Source organism: Falco peregrinus, chromosome Z (assembly GCF_023634155.1).
Source record: "Falco peregrinus isolate bFalPer1 chromosome Z, bFalPer1.pri, whole genome shotgun sequence".
NCBI lineage: Eukaryota > Metazoa > Chordata > Aves > Falconiformes > Falconidae > Falco > Falco peregrinus.
Genome location: NC_073739.1, coordinates 10,421,249 through 10,446,345, shown reverse-complemented (window position 1 = coordinate 10,446,345; position 25,097 = coordinate 10,421,249). Strand labels below are relative to the sequence as shown.

At 40.9% G+C, this 25,097-nt stretch overlaps 1 protein-coding gene across 3 annotated transcripts in view; it reads left to right on the top strand.

Moving 5' to 3' along the window:
• The window catches only part of PLPPR1 (phospholipid phosphatase related 1), a 135,408-nt gene that overhangs the window by 43,428 nt on the left and 66,883 nt on the right, over nt 1–25,097 (top strand). For all 3 annotated transcript variants that reach the window (XM_055791472.1, XM_055791473.1, XM_055791474.1), the window contains one exon: nt 17,550–17,658. In XM_055791472.1, the coding sequence (XP_055647447.1) occupies nt 17,596–17,658 (63 nt within the window). In that variant the 5' untranslated portion in view covers nt 17,550–17,595. The remainder of the gene's footprint in view (nt 1–17,549; nt 17,659–25,097) is intronic.

The window sequence follows — 25,097 nt, the reverse complement described above, 5'->3', positions numbered from 1 at the left end:
GACACATTGTTGTTTTCATCTTGGGGCTCAAATATCTCTTTGCAAGCAGGTTCTGAAATGAAAAGATCCTTTTGAAAGTAGCTTTCAAGAGAACAAAGCTGTAAAGTAATTTATACTTCCAAAATACCTGGAAGGCACTTATCATATGTTCCTCATTGTTTGGGGAAGCTGGCTACCTTTAGCTGTCACAGTCATTCTCTTATGAACAAATACCTCCTGTTGTGATAATTGTTGTATTGCTTATCTTGGGACTCCTTTATGCCAATCACTATTATTGTGAGCTTTGCTCCCCAGGACCAAACCCATTACAGTGGATCTCCTCCTCCCCATTGTCATCCATCTCTCTGTCAATTTCCTGCTATTTTTTTTTCCTTTGTGCCAGGATGCGCAGGGAGGTGGAGTTTGGAGACATTCCAGTTTCATCAGTAGGAGCAGGTAAAAATGTTCAGTGACTGCATACAAGGAGAAGTCCTCTGGGTCCAATTCATACTCGTCAGCACTGAGTGGCTGCGCGCTCATTAGTACCAGATCAGTGCATTGTGGATTGCCAAGAAGTGGTAAATTCATCTGGATAAGGCATTGGGTCTGTGACTGTGCTCCTGCTGAATTCACTGAATGCACAATCTGGCTTTTCAGTGTCTTTTTGGTAGCTGTAAGAGGACAGGCAATACTTGATTCAGAGCACGGTCTGTAAATGTAGTTAACCAATGATCTTACTTTTAATAATTCTCAGTTACACCTATGCTTAGTACCTGAACAATGCATGAAGACACACAGCTCTGGTACCCTTGGTGCAACTATTGGGAGACTGAAAGCTGAATTTTTAGTTATGCTGAAAGACAGACTTAGCTGTTGCTGGACTCTGTTATTTATGGAAGTTTTATCCCTGCCTTCAGTGACTGTGCAGTTAGCTCAGCAGTGCTTTGAAAAATTCAGTCCTGGCCATTTTTATGGCAGCTGTGCTCTCTGCAGAGATCATTAATGCATCTGACTGCAAGAGGAGCAGAAGCATCTCCCTGTGGATGTATCTGTCACTGGCAGTGGAGCGCAACGATCTGGGCTGTTTGCTCACTTCTGAATGATGAGCAGCTGAGACCAACTGGGGAAAAAATGTCTTGCAGACCCCTTGTGTGCCTGATCTACAGAGCTTCAGTGTCTTTTGCAACGCTTCCTGCGGAGAAGTGGACACAGGCTAAAGCAGCTTATTGTTTTGGAAGAATCAGGTCTGTCCCTGGTGTGTTGGCCACTATGGCAGCCATCATACAGATGTTGGTTGGGTTTTTTTCCATGTACTGTAAGTAGAGGCATAGTGATGGCTTTGAAGCTAAGCTGTGGCCATGTTGTGTGACTGATGCATAGCTTTATAGATGAGATGGTGCAATATTGCATGGCTCCACTGGAAGGTCCAAGAAAAAACTTGCAGTTCTTATGATCCCATCATCTATTGAATAATCATAATTATTTGACATGTGACAACAGCTCAAAGAGTGAGTCCACGTTTATGAAATACTTGCATAAACTTATGAAGAAATAGTGAAGGGTACCTACTAGAGCTCCTAATGTGCCCCATTGTATCCACTCCTAGTGACAAGCCACAGACTAAAGTAATTTCACTAGCTTTAAGATTTTAGTTAGGCCAACAGTAAGCTGCTGACTGTTGATGCAAGATGTATTTCTTTGGCCCACATAGATGTGGCAAGTTCATCAGGCTGGAGAAGGTGGGCAAGCCATTCTGGGGGCATCACTGAGGACCAGGTAATATGTGTGCCTGCAGACATGACAGCTATGTCACTTAAAATGTAGTAACTGATTTTTGGAAAACTTAGATGATAAAGGATCACAGGAAAAACACAGAGAAGGGAAAAGATGGTCTTTGCTTCCTTGTCTTAATCTAGGTAAAATGCAGCCTAGGCACATTTGGGTTTAATTAGGTGTCAGCCTATGCAGTGTGAACTGACAAGAGTCTGATGAAAATAGGTGAGAGTTTGGGCAAGATGGAGCCAGACAGAAGCCCAGCCTTAGCTGATATTGGTTAAAAATGTTCTCATTATAGTCATAGGTGAAGAGAGGTCTTTGTCCCTGCATCACTTCCTCAATGCAGTTGGGTCCCAAATTTTACTTTTATTATTACTTTGAGTAGGCTTTCCTGCAAAGTCAGATGAAGAACAGAATAGCCAGGAACACCTATAAGAGAAAGGCAAGAAAACAGGTTTACATCCTTTTACGATTTTTCAAGAGTAGAAGTAGAACCTTGTTCATGCAGCTCCCTAAATGGTCACTTGCTTGGTTTTCTTAGGAAGAGATGACCCATATAGGCATGTCAGTTATGCAGTGGTGTACCAGCTATTGGAATCCAGATTCTTGCAGGACTGCCTTAGATGCTGACCAAGAGTTTGCAAAACTGGAAGAAAAAGCACAACCAGAACTGTACTGTGAAGAAATCAGATGTGCAGGGAAGTAGTGGTGAAGAGGCAGGATGAGGAACTTCCATACTGAAGGACAAAAAACAAGAGAGAGAAAATGAGATGGAACATGTAAATTGAGAGCGACCCGTTCTAAACAATAGCTGTCGACAGAATCTGCGTATCAACCAGGTTGCATACAGAACAGCTGTGGTGAATGGTCTAAACTACGTCAGCATTAACTTTAGGGCCTATAAATATGTGAACTATGTGTCCTGAGGCAGAACGCTGTTAAGAGAAATAGGAGTGTTTGGGAGGAAAGTAAATGATTGGAAGCTAACAAAAAATCTTAGGGCTAGGAAAGACAAAGAGGCAGTACAAAGTGCTACCTTTGCAAACTGTGACTTCCCACTACTCTCTGGAAAAGTGTCAAAAGCGTATGTGGGGGAAGGAGGTTGTGGCAGGTACTTTTCCTTAGCATGAAGGTTGCTGGGTGAATTGAAGCAGTGGGGAATTGCTTTAGTAAGTGTCATACTGAGCATTTTGGTGGAGATCAGTATAAGAAAAGAAATAAAACCCAGTGCCCCCAACTTCTCAGTCTCAGCCTGCAGCCATCTCTTCTGTTTCTGGGGCTTGCACAAAGTTAAAATGTGGAGAACTGGGGAAGGCCTGCAGTTCTGGTAGAACTGGGAGTTGATCAGGAATTAAAGTGCCTAGCAGCTGCTGCATGCTGTTGTGTCTGTTGATGCCACAGAAAGTAACTGGATATCCAGTGCAGACTGTGATATCTGCAGTTAGGACAGCTATTGTAAGGAAGTAAATAGTGGAAGAGAATGAGAGGTTAAGGACTTGGTTGTAGCAGGAGCAAAGAAAGAAGGAAGAGATGCACATAGAAGTAAAAGAAGCCGGGGCTGTGATTGCTGAGGTACAGCTGCAGGATCACGCTGACTGAGAAGCCACCTGGAAGCACAATTTCAAAGCATGTGGTGTGCATAACTGAAGCCAGTTAGTCTGAAACATGCACTAGCCAAGGGCTTGCAGGAGCATGGGCTGGTGCGGAGAGGGCAAAGTGTGACGCACAATGAAAGCAGCAGTCTCCATCATGGTGTGAGCCTCACATGTAGTGAAGCAAGAAGTGTGGCATTTGTGGCTCTACAGCTCCTTTAGCATGCCTTATAGAAAATTTTGCAAGAAAAGGCAGAACCATTTACAAAGAACATCTGAGTGTTTTCAGGGGCAAAGCAACTAGACCAAAGGAAATCAAGCACAGCAAATGCAAGTGATAATCAATATGAAAATATTTTACACTCTCTGCAATCTTTGCTATTTTTGTCTTCCATAGTACAGAAGAATATGTAATCCATTCCAACGCTATGGATATTTTTAACTTGGCATGTCTTAGCTTTGCTTTCACTGTTTTTGTTTTGTTTGTATTGTCATATATACATATATGTGAACAGAAGGATGCAGTACTTTTCTTATAGGTCAATTGTCATGGCTGAGGTGATGAGAAAAATATGAACAAACTAAGGGAAGCAGAAAAATGGATCAAATTTTAAAACACGTTAAACTGCAAAACAGAAAAACACTATCTCTGTGAGGATAGATATACTTCCTATTATTAATAGCAATCCTGTTTAATCGATCAGTAAGATATGTGATTTTATGAATGCAGTGTTTCAGTATGTAAACAAAAGAAGAGGTGTAAATGTGTGTATATGTACACATATCTAGAGAAATGCAGTTTTGTGCATTTATAAAATATGATGTTTTGAGCACTACAAGCAGCAGCTATAGATCAGCTAAGTTTAGAACTGTTTCCCATGATAAACTGAGTTTTAACAGATTGCATTAGTATAGTTTTACAGCATTGTGAATGGGGTGACTGCACTTTTGTCTGATATTATACTGGGGAAATTTTTAAAAAGCAGTGTGTCCTGGTTTTGGCTGACATAGGTTAAGTTTCTTCCCAGTACCTGGTATAGTGCTGTATTTGGGGTTTATGATGAGAATAATGTGGATTTAGGATGAGAATATTGTTGATAGCACATTGATGTCTTAGTTGTTGCTAAGCAGGTGCTAAGTCAGGGACTTTTCAGTTTCTCACAACTGCCCCACCAGCAGCTAAGCTTGGGGGCATAAGATGGAAGAGGACACAGCCAGGACAGCTGACCCAAACTGGCCAAAGGGATATTCCATACAATATGAAGTCATGCTGAGTATATAAACTTGGGAACACTGGCTGGGGGCCGCTGCTCGGGAACTGGCTGGGCATCAGTCGGCGGGTGGTGAGCAATTGCATTGTCCATCACTTGTTTTGTGTAGTATTATTGTTGTCATCATCATCATCGTTTTCCCTTCGTTTTCTGTCCTATTAAACTATTTTAATCTCAACCCGTGAATTTTACTTCTGGGTTTTTTTCTTCCAATTGTCTCCCCGACCCCGCTGGCAGCAGGGTGTGAGTGGGTGGCTCTGGGGTGTTTAGCTGCCCTCCGGGTTAAACCGCAACACAGTGTATATAGATCAGTGGCCCTCAGATGGGCAGAAAATAACAGATGGTAAAAACTATTTTGCTCTCTTTGGCAAAACTCTGTCTATGATATGCAGTGCTACACCAATTTGCTGGAAAGGATTTTTTCATTTTTTAAGTGCTGATCAGGTTATTTAGGAAAATGAAAATAATTGTATTTTAGAGGTGAGAGCTGTGCATCAGCAATGAAGGTCTATTAAACAAGGTAATGATGTTCCTGTGTCCTTAGAAGAGTGGCAGCAAACAGCACAGGGCAGGATGGGCATGTTTATATGCTTGTATCTGCTTTTAGTGTTTAAGTGACTGTTAATCATATTTTGACCAAGATTGATTGTGAAATTGTTCCATTTATTACCAATCGTCATCTGTCATGCAGTTTGTAGGCTTCAGTTGTATCTGAGCATATATGAATTCATATGCATCTATACACTCATGCATATAAGTGTCCACAAAATATTGTGAGCTAACTTTCTTATTCAGTTTACCTGATAATAGGTATATATCTTGTGAAAACTCTGTTAAAATATGTGATTTTAATCACATCACATTCTTTGAAGTAACATTTTGGTCTCAGCAACAGGAATTTCAGAATTTGGCTTTGTTTGCTGTAGTTGTAATCTTAACAGCTTTGTTGTTTGTGCAGACTGTATTTACTTTAAAAATCAAATGCTTAACAGTCAAACAATCACTGTGTGCGCTCCTCTGAGACCTGTATAGGTGTCATGAGACAAAGTCATGGAGAGAAGACCATAGGCCTCCAGGATGACCATTACTTGGCCCTAATATGGAGCTTAACTGTGTGGAAAGGTTCGCAACAGACTTGCTGGTTTCACAGGCGAAAGCCCATGTTTTGCAGCGTATCAAAAGCTGGGGGATGGGGTTGTGGTCTTGTAGCCAGGCAAATGTTACACTGCCTTTTCTAGTAAGAGAACCCAAGTTCTGAACTAGTTCTATGAGGATGAGGTTTTGTCAGATCTGCATTGTCAGCACTTTTCTTGGCCTGCCTGAAACTGTAACAGCAATCGTCTGATGAAGTGGTAGCTGTTACCTAACCAGTTTTAGCTTTAGCTTACTTTTATACGATTGTATAATGTAGTGCCTATTTTTAGAATATTTTTCATCTATTTCTTTACCGAATAAGTAGAACTAACAAGTCACTCTTCTGTGTAAAATAGACTGTCTGAACCTGGGATAAAGAGGCAGCCTGGAGGAGAATACACATGGGATAATAGCAGAGGTTTTAAAACTGGGAGCACAAGGTGGTACCAGAGCCGATGGAGCTTCAACCAACCAACTCACCAATGGTCAGTCATTGGTATCTAATACAATGCAGCCATGGCGTGAACCAAGCTGATTTTTAGGTGTTAACAAAGAGAGCAAAGAAAGTGTATGTCCAGTATGCCATATATAGGAAGTCTGAATCTAAGAGTGTAGAACAAGCAAGGTGTAAAGTATGTTAAGAAAATGTATTAAAATAAGTGCAACTGCATCCTGGACTAAAAAGAATAAAAGCTCCTAACATCAGCACTGATGCCTTCTCAGAGCAAAGCTCAGGACATGGAAACATTGCCACAATCCTCTCTCCCATCCAAGTCTAAAGCCAACAGCCACAGGTCTCAGGTGGGGGGTATAACACCGCTGAGAAGGGAGAGGTATTACAAAGTCTGTAAAACTTTCTTAAATAATTTTAAAACTTTTTGTTCTAATTTGCTTAATTTTCTTTTTTTCTTTTTGTTTTTACGGTAATAAATAGATCTGGATTAATAACCGTTATTTTATTAGACAAGATGTCAAGAAATCTAACAGTAAATTCCCAAATCCTTGACTTTTCATCCAGGTTGTGTTTCTGAGCACATAAACTGCATGAGCTCTGGTACAATGCTGTCCTTAGAAGTGGACAAATTACAGTATTTAGCCTGTAGGAATTATACTTGCTGGATGGCAGTACAGTTTCTGGTCTGTCAGTCGCTCCTCCCAGTTTTGTATCACCCGCAAACCTGCTGAGAATGTGCTCTGTCCCTTCATCCAGGTCACGCATGAGTAAGCTGAACAAGAGTGGACCCAGCGCTGACCTCTGGGGAACACCACTAGCTATAGGCCTCCAGCCAGACTCTGCACCGCTGGTCACAACCCTGTGAGCTCTGCCCTTCAGCCAGGTCTCAGCCCACCTCGCTGCCCACTCACCTACCCACACTGCCTGAGCTTGCCTATGAGGTTGTTATGCGAGACAGTGTCAGAAGCCTTGCCGGGGTCAAGGTAGACCACATCCACCGCTCTGCCCTCATGTACCCAGCCAGCCATTCCATCACAGAAGACTATCTGGTTGGTCAGGCATGATTTCCCCTTGGTGAATCCATGTTGACTACTCCTGATAACCTTCTTTTCCTCTCCATGCTTGGAGATGACCTCCAGGATGAGCCGTTCTGTTGCCTTTCCAGGGATGGGGGTGAGGCTGGCTGACCTGTGGTTTCCTGCATCCTCCTTCTTGCCCTGTTTGAAGACTGGAGTGACAGTGGCATCCCTCCAGTCCTCAGGCACCTCTCCTGTCCTCCATCACCTTCCAAAGATGATGGAGAGTGGCTTAGCAATAACATCTGCCAGCTCCCCCAAGCACTTGAGGGTGCACCCCATTGGGGCCCGTGGGTTTGTGGGTGTCAGGTTTGCCTACACGTTCTCTAACCCCATCCTCCTTGGCCAAGGGGAAGTCTTCCTTTCTCCAGACCTCCTCTCTTGTTTCCAGGGCCTGGCATGCCGGAGAGCTGGCCTTGGCACTGAAGACTGAGGCAAAGGAGGCAGTCAGGAACGCTGCCTGCTCTGTATCCTTTGTCACCAGGGCACCCACCTCATTCAGCAGTGGGCCCACATTTTCCCTAGTCATTCTTTTGCTACTGATGTACTGGAAGAAGTCCTTCTTGTTGTCCTTGACATCCCTTGCCAGATCTGATTGGTGATGGACCTTAGGCTTCCTCATCACGTCTCTCCACGTTCTGACAGCGTTCCTCTGTTGCTCCCAAGCAGCCTGTCCCTTTTCCTACGTTCCGTAAACTTCCTTCTTCTGATTGAATTTTGCTAGGAGCTCCTTGCACATGCACGCAGGCCTCCTGCCCCCTCTGCTTGATTTCTAACTCAGAGGGCTGCACCAATCTTGAGCTTGGAGCAAGTCATGTTTGAACATTAGCCAGCTCTCTTGAACCCCCTGCCTTCCAGAGACCTAATCCATGGGATTCCTCCAAGTAGGTCCTTGAAGAAGCCAAAGTTAGCTCTTCTGAATTTCAGGGCTGCAGCCCTACTTCTTCCATGCAGGATCCTGAAATCCACTCCCTTCCTTTTCTTTTTGCTGATTTTTTTTTCTTTCTTTCTGTTTTGGAGAGCTTTTCCCATAGTGGTTTTGTATGAGAGAATAAAGAAGTATTCTAGAAATCCTTTGTACTCTGACTTTGCAAGGGATGAAGGTGAATGTGATTTTTATAAACTAGGTGAATAGATAAAAATTCTATATAAGATTCAGCTTGCTGACAGTTTTGCAGAAGTGGGATTCTTTGCAGTCCTTTTGTATCTCTGGCAGCTCTGCTGCCAATATGAATAGGTATCAGAGGAACAAAAGGTTGTGTCTCTTGATCTCATCACCAAAGGCTACAGTGTGGGGAGGCAGTTGCTTGTTTACTGTCATAATATTACAGCCTGCATTCAATACTCACATAGTTTTGCTCGCTTGGCCCTGAGGAGACAAAACGATTGCATTTTTTTATTGTGTGAAATTCACGGGATTGTGCCTATTAGATGCTTACTTTTTACTGTTAGCTCAGTGTGATTTTGAGTTGATACTTTCAATGCATCATTCATCTCCTAAAAAAAAAAAAAAGAAAGAAACAGAAACATTACTCACCCGAATTTCCGCCCTTCAGTAGACAATACATAGCTGTACTCTGGTCATTCCCATGCTCATCTCAGTATTCCCACTGTTTTATCTTCACCCTATGACTTGTATGAACACTGTCCAATAGTGTTGGCTTCCTAAGCTGTCGTAGCAGGGAAGTGGGGAAGTGGGAGGAGAGGGGTCTGGAAATTTTCTGGGAGCTCTCCATCTGAAGCCTGATAGTAGCTGGCACTTTGCACAAGCCTCTTCCTTCAAATAAAGGAGAAAGATATGCCATTGCTTGCTTAACAAGGGAGAGGTGTGAAAAGGCCATTCATTTTTTCTCAGTTCAGTTATCACTCAGAGCATCCAGCAGACTTTCCTTCATGTGTGTCAGCTGGATTGGTTGTACACCCTTGGGAACTGGCAGGAAGCAGTGCCAGGTAGCAGGGAGAGGGGCAGATTGGTGCTGGGACTGATTGCATTAGGTCTGTTCCAGTGCAAGCCACGCATGGCATCAAGGAAATTCCTGCTGGCCAGTTAAGGTGAGAGCGTAACTGCTCGTTCCTCCTGAAAGTAAAAAGGGCATAACTCAGTGATGGCACTCGAATGCATGAATCAGCAGCTTACTTGGACTTAGGCTCAGCAGGGATGGCATACAAAAAGGCCATGTGACATGTATTTTTGAGATATGTTTTTAGTATTTGGATTGCAAATATTCTTTTAGTGCACAGCTGTGAAACTGTATTACAAATAAAGAACCATTACTTTTTCTTCATGATGACACAAAACAGCACTAGCAGTGTTCTGGAGTAAAGTACAAATCTTCATCGGAATAAGGAAAATTCTTCAGACTATTTTTGTCGTATAATAGAACTAGTTATTTCAATAATCTTAAAATAAAATTAATTAATAATAAAATCCCTTCTGCAAAACTCTGAGGGGAAAGAAGAGTTGTTTTCTAGAATCTATTGTTTTGATGTTCCTTTATTAGAGTACACAAAATCTTCAGTCTTATGGTTCCCATCACAGGTAAAACTTACAGTCTCTTCCTTGTTTGCCCTCCATTCCATAGCAGTTTTTCTGTAGCTCATCCAGTTTTCCTCTCCTCTGCACTGTTGCATTGTTACCCTTTGTTGTATCTCACAACCTGGTGTTACAAAACTTGAGGTTTCCTGTTGTTTTCTTCTTTGTCTCCAATGCCTTCGTCCTTTTCCACCACTTAACTGTGGTAAGGGCCTGAGGAGAAGGCTGCTCTGTTTTTTTCCTGTTGAAACTGTCCAGAGTTTCCTCAGTGCCTGTCAGTGCTTTGCACTGGAGAGGCACCAAATGCAATGGAATTGGTTGCAAAGGGTGAAATTCTGTCACAAGCCCTTCATGATAGTATCCCAAATATCAGGGAGGTCATACTTACCTGCCAGTTTATTGCTATAAATGTCCTTAAGTGAAAGAAATGACCATTTGCCTTTTGCATTTGTTCAGAGAAGCTCACAAGGCAAATTAGTTAGCCTAAATCGAGATGACATGCCTTCAAGTGGATGGGTGAAGGCCAGAAATAGTATTTCTTTTTTTCTGCCCAAGATAATGCATGACTATTTCATTTAGATTTGCTTTAAAGTTTGAAGGAATGAAATGAGAGCTAGAACAATTGGCTTTTTTGAGTTAAATGAAAATTAGGAGCCGGATCAGTCTTGTTAATTGCACGGATACATTCAGTGGTTTGTTTTTTGTTGCAGAGACTGCTTGTTACTTTTTTTTAAGCATTTCCTAATGAATCTCATTATCAGATTCCTTCTTCATTTATCATGCACTTCTAATCCTTTTGGAAGAAAGAAAGAAGCGTTATCAGCTGCAGTGGGTTAAACTTTTTATACATATGATTTTGGATACGGTTTTACTAATGTAACACTGCATTTTAGTGGGTATCATTCAAAGCAACTCTTGAGTGTTGATGCTGACGTACTGAACATTTTTGCAAGGAATTCAATGCCTTGTGAAATGAAACAGATCAACCATGATGACCTTTTCAGACCTGCAGGATAAGGAAAGGTTTGCAGGTGTGAGATAGTTCAAAATAAGGCTTGTGGCCATTTTGTTTGTCTTCCTGGATGTTAAGGTGCATACACCTGCTATTTACACAGCCATGTTTTGGGTTCTTCTTAGACGACATCTGTGATATTCTGGCCAAGTAGCATCATGTAAATTTTGTTGCTAGCAGCTGTGGCATTGGGATTTCACTTGCCTCCCTGCAGTGAGAAGTTGTTACGAGGCCTCTGCCATACTAACATAACACTTGAACTCCCTTGAAGATGTGAGTGGTGCTGATCCCTTATCAGTCTGCCTGTCTATAGATTTTATACTGCTGCTTTTCATTCACACACAGAATGATTTTCCACGGGAAGCTAGCAGCAAAGGAAAACATCCCTAACAAAATTCTAAAAATCTCTGGCATCACTTTCTTCTGTGGATCAAACCCTGCTTTGCCACCAGAGATTCAGCTACACATTTTTAAGAGATTGGTAATTTAGGACTCCAGATAGTTATTCATGGAGCTTTCTCCATGACAAGGAGGGTTTTGTACCAAGACTCGTGATTTCAGATATGCTAGGAACGACATTTCTTAGGTATCATTGTTCGCCATAAAATGGTTTGCTAGTATGAGTGCAGAAATGATAAAACGTGACCTCAACTAGCAGAACAAGGTCAGAACTCTCATCAGAGAAAGTGTTTTTCCAGATTAATACTCAAATGCTGCTGAATTGTTTTTTGTGATGGTGAACATGTGTAGGTTTGTTTTGTGTATCGGTGGCAGGTTTCTGTTATTTTACTAGGGATCATTGGTGATATGTCATTAGATTCCTGTCATTGAGTTTGTGGAAACATGTATGAGAAGTGCTTTCACTGACAGGCCGATTTCTTTGAATGGCCATAGCTTAAATACAAACCAGACATTTATGCTGTTAAGAAAGTTTATAATAAATTTTATTCAGTGCTGAGGTCCCAATCCAGTAAACTGAGCTCTTGCTTCATCTGTTCAGCTCCTCTTTGAGTGTTGTTGGAAGGTCGTGCTGCTGATAAGGGATTGCTCTGGGAGACAACCACCAGCTAAGTCTTGAAACTGAGAACACACATTTGTTTATGGTCATAGAATCATTTAGGTTGGAAAAGACCTTTGAGATCAACTGTCGCTATAGTAGGACTAGGTAATTGCTACTAGGCAATTTCTCAGTTAACTAAAAATCAAGTACAATTCAAAACATGTTAGTCAGGGTTTGGGCATACAATGTCATCAGTCAGACACCGTGTTACTGGTCTGGTGGCCATGGTGTTGGTGGCTCTTTGCCTCTTAGTTCATGGTGGATAGGCAGAAGGATTCTTCAGTGATGGGAAACCAGAGCTAAGTGAGGGTCTTCCCTCTTGCCCAAGCTCCATTGCATGTAGGCACTTTTCCGTGCAACCTGTTCCAAAGGAAACTTTCTCATTTGCAGATCAAAACCAGTGTGTTCTGGCTCTTTGAGATAGCAAACTGATTGCCAGTTGTGTGGTACCTTCTAATTGTTGCAGACGTGGTGCTATTTTATTAGTTTAACTATTTTTATGCAATAACACCAAGTGAACAGTCTGTTTATGTTTGCATGCAAGGCAGATAAGCTAAATTACAAACGGGTCTTTATGCTACAATGTCATTTGTATTTTTCCTCATACTGTTTGGCTTTTGAAATGATTCATGCCAACTCTCAGTGTTTCTGATTGCTTTGAAAACACAAAATATCTGTATTTTAGCTAGGAAAACATTAAATAGCTTTGACTGCCTTTTGCAGGAAACTCTTTTCTTTGATTCCTTAGACTCTTTTGTATGCATTGGTTAGGTTTATGTGGAAAAGAGTTTTGGGAAATACATTTTAACCCTTTATTATCCTGTTGCAACCTGTTCAAAATTACACATATGTTCATGCCAGGGTTGCACTGGGTTGATGAGGTGCCTTTGGACATGCCAGGGGTTGCATAAAGAGGATGCAAGGCCATTGCATCTTGGTGTGTGTTTGATCATTGCTTGTGCATTCTGTTATGGTTTCAGTAGGAAAACTCAGTTTAGCTTCAGTAGCAAGCTAAGGGAAACCTGTACTACTTAAATGAGAATGGAATAGTTCTAGTGCAGAAATTAGCAAGTACATTTGAAGTGTAGATACTGTATAGTCAAGTGGATGGAGCACTAGACAGGAGTCTGAGAATAATATGTCTTTCTTCAGCCTAGACATTGAGTCATTGTGTGATGTCTGGCAAATTGCTTCAACTCCTCCTGGCTGTTTCGCCCCCAGGAAACAGAGGACTCTGCTTTATAAGAGCTCTAAGAGCTAGTGTAGTAAATAATGTTTATAATGATACGGTTCTCTGGAAAAGCTTGGATAATCATCTTCAGCAACGGCGTTACTTTGCATTTGTTCTCTTAACTGAATGGAGGTTTGACATACATGATTATGTGTTTCAGTTGGGCAAACTGATCCTTGATGGACTGGTGCAGAGGTTTTAGTGACTTTTTTTTTTTTTAACTTGTAAACAGAATTGTTATTTTAATGAGAATAAAGACCTTTATAATTTGAAGCCAGTTGCCGACAGAGGGTTGCAAATTGTTAGTGCAAGGTTAAACTGATTTACAAATGGGGAAATGTTTGCATTTTAAGTATCTTTTACATTGTGATGGAAACAGAGTTGTGTTCCTCCTAATAAGACATTTACATTTTATTTTGAAAGAGAATGGTAGCTGCTGCTGAAAAGATGATGAAACTGTCTAAAGATGGACAGGAAATCAGATCCATTTTTTTGTGCTTGCATCACATCCTGCTACCAAATGATCAGTGGTTGCCCTCCTCAACTCTGGTCTGAGCAGATTTGGGATTCTGCAGTGGTGTGCCACGTGTGCCATGGCTATGCTGCTCTCTCTGTCTGTGCAGTAGTTACTATATTTCAGGCTGGCCGTCTCTGAGCTAGTGGCAAAAGAAACATGCATTGGTTTTGATTAAACAAAACATAAGCTGAAAACTATGATAAATGTTGCCTGTTACCTTTTCTGCATTTTTTATTTTAGTATTTTCCACAGGTGCCCAGATATCTACTGTAGCAATATATAAAGCCATAACGTTCATCTTCCTAGGCAGGACATAGCTTAAAAAACATAAGGGTGACCACTATCTCCTGAGGAATGGACCAGCAATTACTTGGTTTGAGCAGTGGTTACACAGAACAATGATCAGCTGTACTGTATGTGCTGCAGGAGCTCATATTATGAAGGCTCAGCAAATGCTAGTTTGTCCTAGATATGTCCTTTTTGCTGTCTGTCATGTGTTCCCATAAAAAGCTTTAGAATATACCTGAATGGGGCTTTTAGAAATTATTCTGCTGGTTAGTAACCTGTAAGAAAATACCTTTTTTTAGAACATTTTTATTTTCTCTACTCTTGGGTCTCATTCTTCTCTTTTCCCCTGGACAGATCCCTGTGGCAAGAAAATATCTTCAGCTTGAATCCTTTTTTTCTTTGCTCTCCTTTTCAGTTAATTTTCAAGTCACTTACATATATTCTATGCCTCCACTTGTTCTCCCAGGAGATTTCAGACAATGACCTCCTACACTGTAGATCAGGGGTTTTCTGAAAATGCATATGGGGTAAATTGAGCAAGATGAGAACTAAATAATGTTAATTAATTCACAAATGTTGTATTATACAATTATATATAATGTTTGAAGAGTAGAAGCACCTCATAATAGCAGGGATCCAGATTATGAATATCTCCTCTGCAGTGGTCCCTAATGAGTTAGAATAGGTTTGACCAATTCTACTCTCATGCAGTCAGTCCTCACATACCAGGCCTTAAAAGGTCAGAGCTAGTGGGATCTAAAAATCTGCTTATGGTTTTGCTTAGATGAGTCCCTTAACAATTGAGTCAAATTGATAAAAATTAAAAAAAAGGAGAAGGCAATACCAGATGTTGATATTATAGCTGTTATTTCCTGTTGCTTTGGTCAGAGGTTTTGTGCTGTGAAAATTTTTCAGTGGGAAGAAATCTTCATAGACTATAAAACAGGACTGTCACTAGACACTTGTTTTACGTCTTACTATAATTCTCCAGTTCTTTGGGCAAAAGTGGGTTCTCTCTGACTGCTCTGCAGATTGAAGCATCTAGGGAATGCTGTAATCAGTGCTTTGCTGTCTTTCTCTAGAGGACTCATTGCCAGCTGGAGAGAGACAAAAGATAGTGCTCCCACCAAGTCAACACTGTTCCTCCCCTTTCCTCTTCTGTGAGTGAGCTGATGAAAAGACCTGCTAAGAGAAGCGCAGGCTAGCTGAGAGTTTTCCCACAATCTGGGAACTAGCTGGCCTGATCCAGCAACTGTGTGGTCTCTTACTACTTATGTCTGACACAAATGTGTCATCACATAGGAGACAAGCTGACATGTAAAATGCTTTCCTATAGGCAATGCAGGTTTTTGCACAATAAACTTAAAAGGATAGAAACAGTGATACATTTTTATGACATCAGGAGTCCCCTAGCATTAAATTAGGCAATTTTATACGACTGCTAAGAACCATCAGCTTCTTTGCTAGCCTGTGCCGTTGCTTTCAGTCATCTGTTGAGAACATTTCTTAAATCCTTGGGTTGCCTTCCAGCCCTCTGCTTTGGTTAGGAACACACAGCAGTCACAGCAGTTGGGACTGAAGGCATGGCTTGAAGTTACAGGACAGTGTTATGGAAAGTTTTGGTTATTTCTAAGCTTGATCGACAAGGCATCCATGAAGTATTAACATCTTTGCACTAAGCCATTTGAAAAACAAGATTTCCAAAAAAGTTGCTGACAGTGTATCTCCAGGATACAAAAAGAGTTTTGTGCAGTAATGCTCTGTAAGCTCCTGGAACTCTTTAACCTACTATCCTACCAGGCCCCATGTGTTTGCCAAGTTAAAGGGAGAGAAACGTGGCACAAGAGCTGGTGTTATGGAAAGGGTTGTTTAAAAAATGAATGTTTGGAAATTTTTTCTGCAGTCCAAATGGGGTTGGATTACATTGTCTTTTGTTAAACAGTGACGTTAACCTCTGAGATAAAACCAATTTTATCGCCTAAGTAATGTTGAAGTACGTTTGGAAAAACAGGCATTTTGAAAATCCAGAATATCTGTATTTCAGAACTGGGCTACAGTGTAGAATGAGAGTGTCTGAAGTATGTTACAGGTAACATTTCCAGAATATTTTTTTTTTATCTGGAACTGCATTTTTCAATGGTTAATAGTTCAGAAGCCGTTCTGACACAGGACGTGGCTTCACTGGAGTCACTATGGCTGTGCTGTGCATAGAACCATACTACCAAAACCATCATACATATTTTGTGTTTTATAGCTCTGGGTCAAATTGTGATGAGCTAACATAAGAAATACATTAAGTAGTTCACAGGTGGCAAGACAAGAGCCTGCATCATGGTGCAGGTGGCAAGCACTGGCAGCTGATCCAGCTCCTCACTCAGGCTTCGTAACCCCTGCTGAACTCGGTGCTCTGATGATAGTATTTCTTGCAGTAACACTGCTGAGAGCTGGTGAGAAAGCACTGACCCCTTCATGAACTTCACAGGCTCCATATGCCAAGACCTGAATTGCCACCCAGATGCCAATGAGGTCAAAGAGCCAGGAGAAGATGTGCAAAGCATCCTCTGGAAAATACGCCAGCTTTCACCTTCTTCTTCCCCCCTGGCCCTGGCCTGTGGAGATGCTTATGATCAGCAGGGGTAATCAGGCAGGGTTTCTGTGTGTGTTGGAAGTGAGGTTGGGCCCATCTAAATCTGTGCTCTTGGTTAATGTGCTTATGTTAAAATTGGTAGCAAAGGATTTCCATTCTTTTCTGTGTCTCTTGCTCTGTGCAAGCATCCACCTGGCAGCTCTGAGCTACACACTTCTTTTCCAGCTCCCCCCTTCCCTGCTAGCCAGTTTCTCTTTCTAAAATTATTTAAGCTAGACTTAGCTTCTTGATGTTACCTCATGCATGAAGAAAAGCAAATGCACTCTCTGTAAAAATTCTCCATGTTAGTCTTCTTTTCTCTCCTTTTCTACTTCTTGTGCTGTAAAGAGATTAAGTGTTTTAGCACAAACTGTTACAAGGTTATGCTAATTAGAATAGCCAGTAGCCTGAAGAAATGCTAAGTAGGTATGGCTTTGTGGGTTAATGATGGTAATGATAATGAATTTATAGCAGGCTAGAAAGGCTCTACAACAACGGCCTTGCCCGTCATTGCATTCTTCTAGTATTTCCTTATTAGGGTTTTTTGTGCATAAGACATACTGTCATCTTGAATGGGTTATACTCCATGCAGATAAATATTTCGATCATGCGTACAAGTAATGGACTGTTAAGTCTGTCTTTTAAAATACAAGTTCACAAGTCAATTACCAAAGCCTCTTGATGAAAACACACTGTAGGCAGGACAGTGGGCTGAAAATTATATTTTTACAATCTTTGCTTGGAAGTGGATTGTAATTAAGGAAAACAGTTGTATTCCTTACTGCTCTTTGCTCTGTAAACTGTGTCTGTCTCCTGCTTTTGTGCTGCAAAGGGACTGCCTTCTCAGGTTATTTTGTATGACCACAAGTTGGACACTGATGTCCTTTTTAGCCTGTATCTCTGGTCCAGTATGTCAGTGCTCCATGTTGTAAACCTTATTGTGCTAAAAGTGGATTTTGCAAAAAGGTGAAACATACTGAAATACCTTTGTCTTTTTCAGGATATTAAAGTTTTGAACAGTGCCTCCTCAAGAAGTGTGACAAGAAATGGCTTTAGGAAACAATACCCAGAGAAGTTATTCCATCATCCCTTGCTTCATCTTTGTTGAGGTGAGTGCATCATTCAGTTGCCAAGCCTACATAGAAGGCAGCTCTTCCCTGCAGGCATTAAGTCATTCATTGGCCGTTTTGTTTGTGAGGAAGAATGCTTTCTTTCTTGATAACACAAATATCCATCTTCATAGTCAGTGCTGTCAAGGCCCCCTGAACACAGTCCTGCATGAGTTAGCCAGACCTTAGGTACAAGAACAAGGAAGTACTGTGTTTTCAAGGCTTGCCTCTACCCACTTTGCCAGCTAGTCCTGTGGTATTTGGCAGATAATGGGCAGTAGCTGCAGGTGCAGGTTATCAGCAGGTGATTCCTCATCTTCCCATTTTTTCCTCAGACCTGTATCCATCTTGCTGCTGCACCAAGACCAGGCTTTGTTTAAGGAAACATCTGATCTCACAATCTCATAGCTCATAGGCTTAGGAAGCAACACTCAGTTCTGATTTCAGTGCAGATAAGACATAAAATTTATGTGAGGCATGCCTATCCTTTAAGTGTTATGAAGGAGCTTGGCTAGCACAGGGGCTGTGAATTGACTAGCAGTGAAGTTACAGGGGTGGTTGTTCCCACAGTGCAGTATGGCCTTATGTCTTTATTAAGGATAGATGTGATTTTTTTAATTGCCTTATTATTTTACTCTGTACAAATTGCTTTTTTGTGGTGCTTCTTTTACTTAGCCTAACGCTGCTGCTAGACTGACCAAAATCGTTATCCAAATCAATGGTTGTTCAATTGGTGCTTATAAGGCTGGGATGGTTTTCTTGATAAGAGGGGCAACTCCAGATTTCCTAGGAGGATGAAAGCTTCCATCAGATTTAGATGGTGAAAAAGAGATAACTGCCTGTGACTGATTGTCTTCAGAGCCACCTGTCGTATGTAGCTTGGATGCAACACTTGTTCTTTGGCCCAAATTATGAGGCAACTTGTGCTCTTCCACAAAACAAGCACTAAGAACAGTCAGAAGATTAATTGTAATGCCGGGTATTGTGTAAGACTTCTCCCATTTCCACTGAAATCTTGGAAAGGTTCTGCAGCATCAGGTGTAACAGGCACTGTGAATGGTCGCTTTGCAGACTTCCTGAGCACTGACCTTTCCTCAGGGACATGGGAAAGCATGCAGTGGCATCCATCACCTCTCTAACCCTTACTTACCTGGAGTCCCCTCCTCATAGCGTCTTTGCCAGCCAGGAGGTACAGTACCCTTATATGCCCTCCTTACTTTCTGTACTACCAGCTTAGCCCCCAAAAACACAGTCGGATGATCTCTGGGTCCTTTATCTAATGTAAGTAGTAGTTTTCCTTCTGACATGAATGAGCCTTCCTTGCAGGAGGAATCTGGTTGGAAGATAAGAACAGAGGAAAAGCATGATGAAACCACTGGTAAAACTTGGCAAAGGGCCGTCGCAGCTGCAGCTGTGGCAGGCACCAGTGTGAGAAGGTGGCTGAATCTTGCAGTGCTTCACAGGGATTTGTCAGTGAAATAATGTCCAGCTTTCTGGGGAAACTGAGGGGCTGTTCTGACTGGGACAATGGGTCACTACTTCATCCCGTCATCTAGAGAAAGAAAGGTTAAATATGGGGGGGGTGGGGAAGCAATAAGCTCAGAAGAAACCAAGTAAACACCTTCAGCAACGAGATGTCTCAAATTTATTGCTTGAACAAGCAGCTCTGAAGATTTTTAGTCCTCTAAATGTATGAATGATGAGCCTGGTTGGCAGCCTGTGATAGAGATATAAATTGTCTTTTCTCTAGACAGGACTGGCATGAATATAAGAATAAATCTTTTTACAGGAGGAAGAGAAAATAATTTTTTGCCCTGTAAGTGTACTTTCCTTGTCCTTTCATATACTTGCCTTGCTGATTAAAACACAATTTTAAATTAAAAATCCAACACAGTGAAGTAGTGTCTGAAAAGATATTCTTTCTGCTACATTTGATGAAAACATGTATTTCTTCCCCCACAGTATAGATTTTTAATATAACAATATTGAAACTACAAATTCATAGACTTATGTCAAGTATTGTAGCATTAAACAACAGGAAGTCTTAATTTCCTGCTGGGAATGCAGATATGATTGATAGTAGCTATTTGGTCTGAAAAGTCCATGTAAATCTTAAGGCACACTGATGGTGTTTTTCTTTTCCTACTGCCACGCTTCTGAGACTAAATTAAGAGCTTTTCAGATGAGCTACCCCAGACAGCAAGCCCTGTGCTGGATTTCCTTCCTGGGTTAGGATGGGCCCTATTATTATAGCTTTGAAGCAACCATGAGAATTGTTTATCTGTATGATACCTTGAAGCAGCTGCTGAAGGTGCACACAGGACAGTTAAAAATAATGTTGCGAGCTTTCCTGATAACATTCAATCTAGCAGCAGTCATGTTAGCTGATCATGAGTAGTATAAGACATGGTCAGTAAATATTATCATAGGCCTGTTCCCCAATATGTTCGGCCTCCCCCATTGTCTTCCGTGGAATGTGGTCCTGTGATTAATGTTTTGAGGCATTTGCTCTTCAGAAAAAAATGCTAAGCATTGATTGTCATGTCAGATGTCCAGCCAGTAGATACCTGCTAACTGCCCAGTATGCAGTGTGTATTCAAAGAAGTTGTGAAGGGAGTGGTGAAAATGAGGTGTTGTGAACAGTTTGGACATTTTAAATGCTTCAGTCTGTTCAAATGTGACGCTTACAGTTTCAGCAGTTATTTGCATTTCCTTTTCATCACACTGAACTAACTTGTAGCAGTCATTTATTGTGAAACCTGACCTGAAGTTGACTGGCTCATTATAAAAACTTAAACCTTGTGCGTGATGCTACAAATTCCTTTTTATGTTTAAATCACAAACTTTTTAATAATATTAGAGATAGCATGTGATATCTTACCTATAATGACAGAAATGTTAAATCAACATTTTCAGTCCCTAATCAGAAACACAATGTCACATTGTGAGTAGATTTAAAAGCTAAATAGGGAATCATTAAACTAGTTTTTAGCCACTTACCAAATCTTAGTCCCTCTCCCAAATAAAGCAGGCAGATTTCTAGATGGTTTGTTACTGTATTGTAAGAGGTATCATTACGGTCTGGCATTTGTTACCAAATGTCTGTGAGGATTTGCTATATTACATTTTGTTAAACACATAAGCAATTAATTATGATGTACAGAAGACTCTCCTTTCCCCTGCCCCCCTTTGCAGCATTGCATGCAGCCAGCATCAGTGAAAGGAGTCTTCAGGAGGCTCTCACCCAGCCCTGGTTTACATGTAAGAGGTTGCCACAAGATGAGACTCATTTTGTTGCTTGTTCAGTTGACAATGTGCCACTGCTTTAAGCAGTGTACAGATGGTTGAGTACCTGGTCTATGAGGACTGATGCTGTTAGCTGCAGACAGTTGTTAAATAGCAGTGCAAAGAGCAGGATGCCCTACTCCAGTAGCTTCCAGAGCCCTTTGGAGTCAGTGATGGACCCAGAGCATGCAACAAAAGCTATAGAGCTCATAGCTGTTGGTACGCCCTGGATCTATCCCAGCAAATGCAAATAGCACACAGCAGCCTGTTTGAGGATTTGTTGTTGGCCAGCACTGATCACTAAAGTGGTCTTACTGATTGTAGGCAAGCACGAGAGAACATAGTATAAGCAGCATCTGGGATGACAGTAAAAAATTTCTCATATATGCTTCCTTTTTCACATACTTTTGACTTGTGGTGGCATTTGTTGCCAAAACTCTTTGTGGAGCATCTCCTCCCTCCTTCACCTGCTGGGACATGCACAACAGAGTGCTGTCAGAAAAATTTTTAATGATGCTTCTGCACAGCTGTCTCATCATTTTGCAACCCCGTCTTGAAAGGTTTGATCCAAGGAGTGCTTTGTTACATCTTTCCATATAGTATCTGCATTTGTACTGGGTGAAGGTGGGAAAAGATAAAATCACAACTGGCAGAGGTGTGTTTTGTAGTGGTCCAGTTTTCTGCAGGAAGTGAATAAATTGTCAGAACAACTAAGATCGCTCAGATCTAGGTAATGTCAGGTGTAGAAGTGGGGGAGGTGCAGTGCCTGGCAAATTCCAGGTTCTCTTCTTAGGGGACTGGTGAGCTACGCTGAGGTCTTGATCTAGCAGTGCTTTGCATGTGCTGTGGTCTTTCTCTGTCTTTCTTCATCCTATTTTGAGTGTTAGCTTCTGGGACAAAACTCATGCTAGGTGGGTGCAGGAGAGCCAACTGCAGTCTGGCTTTGAATTTGGTGGGTCAGAGTGATTATACTTGCTTTTGCAGCATACTTGATGCTTATCATTAGTGACAGGAAGTGTAATGCAGTGTGGTAATTGCATTTTCTAATAGATATTGGAAGGACAGTTGCATACTATGAGTAAACTGCATCCCCACAACTTTACGTGACTTCAGAGGGAGGGCACGTGAACTTTCAAGCCATTGTGTCTCTTTGAATGGTGGTTTTTAAAGAAGCAATAAGAAGGCAACACTTGCTCTTTTTCCTGCAAAGAAAACTCTCTCATCGCTTCTGAATCAACAGCAGTTATGACTGTAACGGCTCTCTAGATAATAAAAGGAAAAATTATTCTGGAATTTCTGCTGATGCGGTGCTTTCTACTTCCTTTTTCTTCCTCCCTGTCCTCACACTGCAAGTCCTGGCTTGAGGGCATGAGTTGTTTCAGGGGGTGTGTTATCCAAGGATTTATTTTCAAGTACAGTTACTTCTAAAGGAGTCAGGCGCATCTGAGGTATGTTTTTGTACATGAAAACACTGCTATTTTCTAGCACCAGCTTTAATTAAATGGTCTTAAGCTGATCAAAGAGTTACTGAATACCAAGTGACTTTAATATGACTGATGTACGTGCCACATTGTGCTTTATTGTGGATTATTGTAATTCTGACATTGACAAGGTGGTAGGGGCAGAGTCAAATAAACAACACTATTAAAACTTAAAACATTGGACATCTTTCAAATTCTGTAATATGAATATCCTACTTTTCCACATTAAATCCATTATTCTGCCCTCAGGAAAGCTTTTACAGGCAGAGTGGAAACACTTTCTTCTTGACAACTTGATATATAGTGCATTGCAAAAGACTGAAGATTTTATAAGAAAAATCTCTTCTCCCATTTCTCTCCTTAAATAAAATGAAAAATTCTGCAAAACACAGAGCTCTAGTCTTGCATCTATACTGATGCAACTTTGAGTTGAACTGTAGGTATGTTACAGCCTAATAGGTTCCCTGTCACTACAATCAGTGGAATAAATTTTCCTTTAATTTCTGTTATTTTAGTTTTGGACAGATTGAATCATCTTCAAGTATCAGTTCAAACATAATTTAAAAAAAATGTTTCAACTTACAGAAGCACAGACACTTACAGAAGGAAAGCCTACTTGTTTCTCCGACTGCCTACAGTTTCCTGCCAGTATTTAATGTAGTCAAGCCAACAGCTGAACTACTCTTTAGCAGGAGAATTTCTGCAATACTGAAATCATTACTGTAAGCAAGACAAGTGCCTCTTGAACTCCAGTTTGTTATCAGCACCACAACAGGGTTTAGGAAGCTACAAAAAATAAGTGAATTTAGAACAGTCGTGACATAGGGAGCACTTTTTTAATTCTAGGTTTTTTTGTTTAGATGTTCTGAAAACTCAAAAGATTTTGCACATTTGGTTACTGTCTGGTGCCCTCTCATTTTGAGCAATGTTTGCCAAGTGTGAAATATCTTTTTGTGTGTGCTGTGGTCCTCAAAGCAACACTTGTAAGAGAGTATGTATCGAGGGTGACTTTCTATTTGTGTTTCTTTCTACAAGATTCACTACTCTCCTAAGAAAAACTTGCTGATTGCGTTAGAGCTTTGATGATATGATTAACGTTGCATAAAGGACATACGAACATAGGATTGCAGTTTTGGATATTCAAAATACAGGTTTTAATTTTGGCAAGGTAATGTCCTGTTCTCCTAGAAAATGCCAAAAAAAATTCCAGGCAGATTTTAATGTAAACATTAACTACACAGGCATCCCAAGTTTAACCAACTTCCAAATAGTTGCAAAGATCAGTGACTCTGTTGTGTAGCAGTATCCATTATCCACCATGTGGGACTTTTTGATTTTGTTTCCTGCTCAGGCAGAAAAGAAGGATTTTCCAGCAGGTCATGTGTGTCTGCTCAATCCTTTCACTTGCTATAGGTGTCTTGCACATAGCTATTTAAAGCTCTGTGCCTTGTTTCTCCATCTGTGCCGTGCAAGCAGTAGTGCTGTGCAGCTCCACTGGGATGCTGTGAGGACAAAATGCCCTGCGGGACATGTCATATGCTGGTGTTGTATAAACTGCCTGTCATTAGATCCTCTGGTTAGACAACTGTGTGAATTGATGGTGACAGATGCTGTGCAAATTCAGAGGAGCTCATCTTGTAGCAGGGTGATGTTTCTGCATAATCCCCATGCTTCAGTCACTCCTGTTTCATCGGATTGTTTCTTATTTTATTCACTCAGTATATGTATCTGTTTCTTTTTGTTGCTCTTTCTAAATGTCTCTTTATGTTCCCCATTTGCCAGTCATTCCTTATTGTTTGCTTTTTTTGTCTCTCTACCACGTACCTTCTTTGTTCCAGATGACTGGATAACTCCATATTGTAAAATTGATTTCATCTCAGTGAATAGGTGTCTGCCGAGTGTTGGATTAGTTTTCCTGAATTGCTAGGCAGCTTTCATATTACCTGACTATAAACTAGAATTTAATTTTTTGAAACAATAATCCTTCTAGGTACTTCACAATTAGGCAAAGAGCACAGAAAACTCGTGGCTGAAATACACTCTGGAAAAAAGCAAATTATTTGATTCTACTTAGCTTCTTGAAAACTTCTTAAAATTAACATTAAGAGACTGTCCAAGAGGGATTAGCTGCTTTACTGCATTTTTCTTTAAAACATAAATGAAAGAAGGATTGTATTGTTGCTGCAGACACATGAAGCCCTATTTTGTATTCTCTCTCTTTATCCTGAAAATTCCCAATCACAAATAATCCCTTTGACAGCCTGAATAACATCTTAGGGTTTGCACCAATTAATTTTGTGCAGTTTTCAAGGAAGAGATTAAAGGTACCAAAAATTCTTTGTCTTTATGAGTAATAAAAAATGCGTTTGGTAGTAGAGAAAAAGGTGGTGAACATACTGCTTTATCTGTTTTACTGTGCCCTGAAACTAGCCAACACTTTTGAAAACTACTGCAATTTATAATATGTTGGTCTATATAACCAGGTTTGTAAGAGAAGGAATCGTGTGTTTTTTAATTATGCAGCAGTCAGGGAGATTGAATTTGCTTTGTTTTTTAAGTAGAAATGCATTTTGCTGATTTGTAAGTTAAAAAAAACCCATAGCTTTAGCAGATTGGTGCTAGAAAGACTAGTAGTCAGACTAGTATCATTGAATGTATAGAGGTCATTAAAAA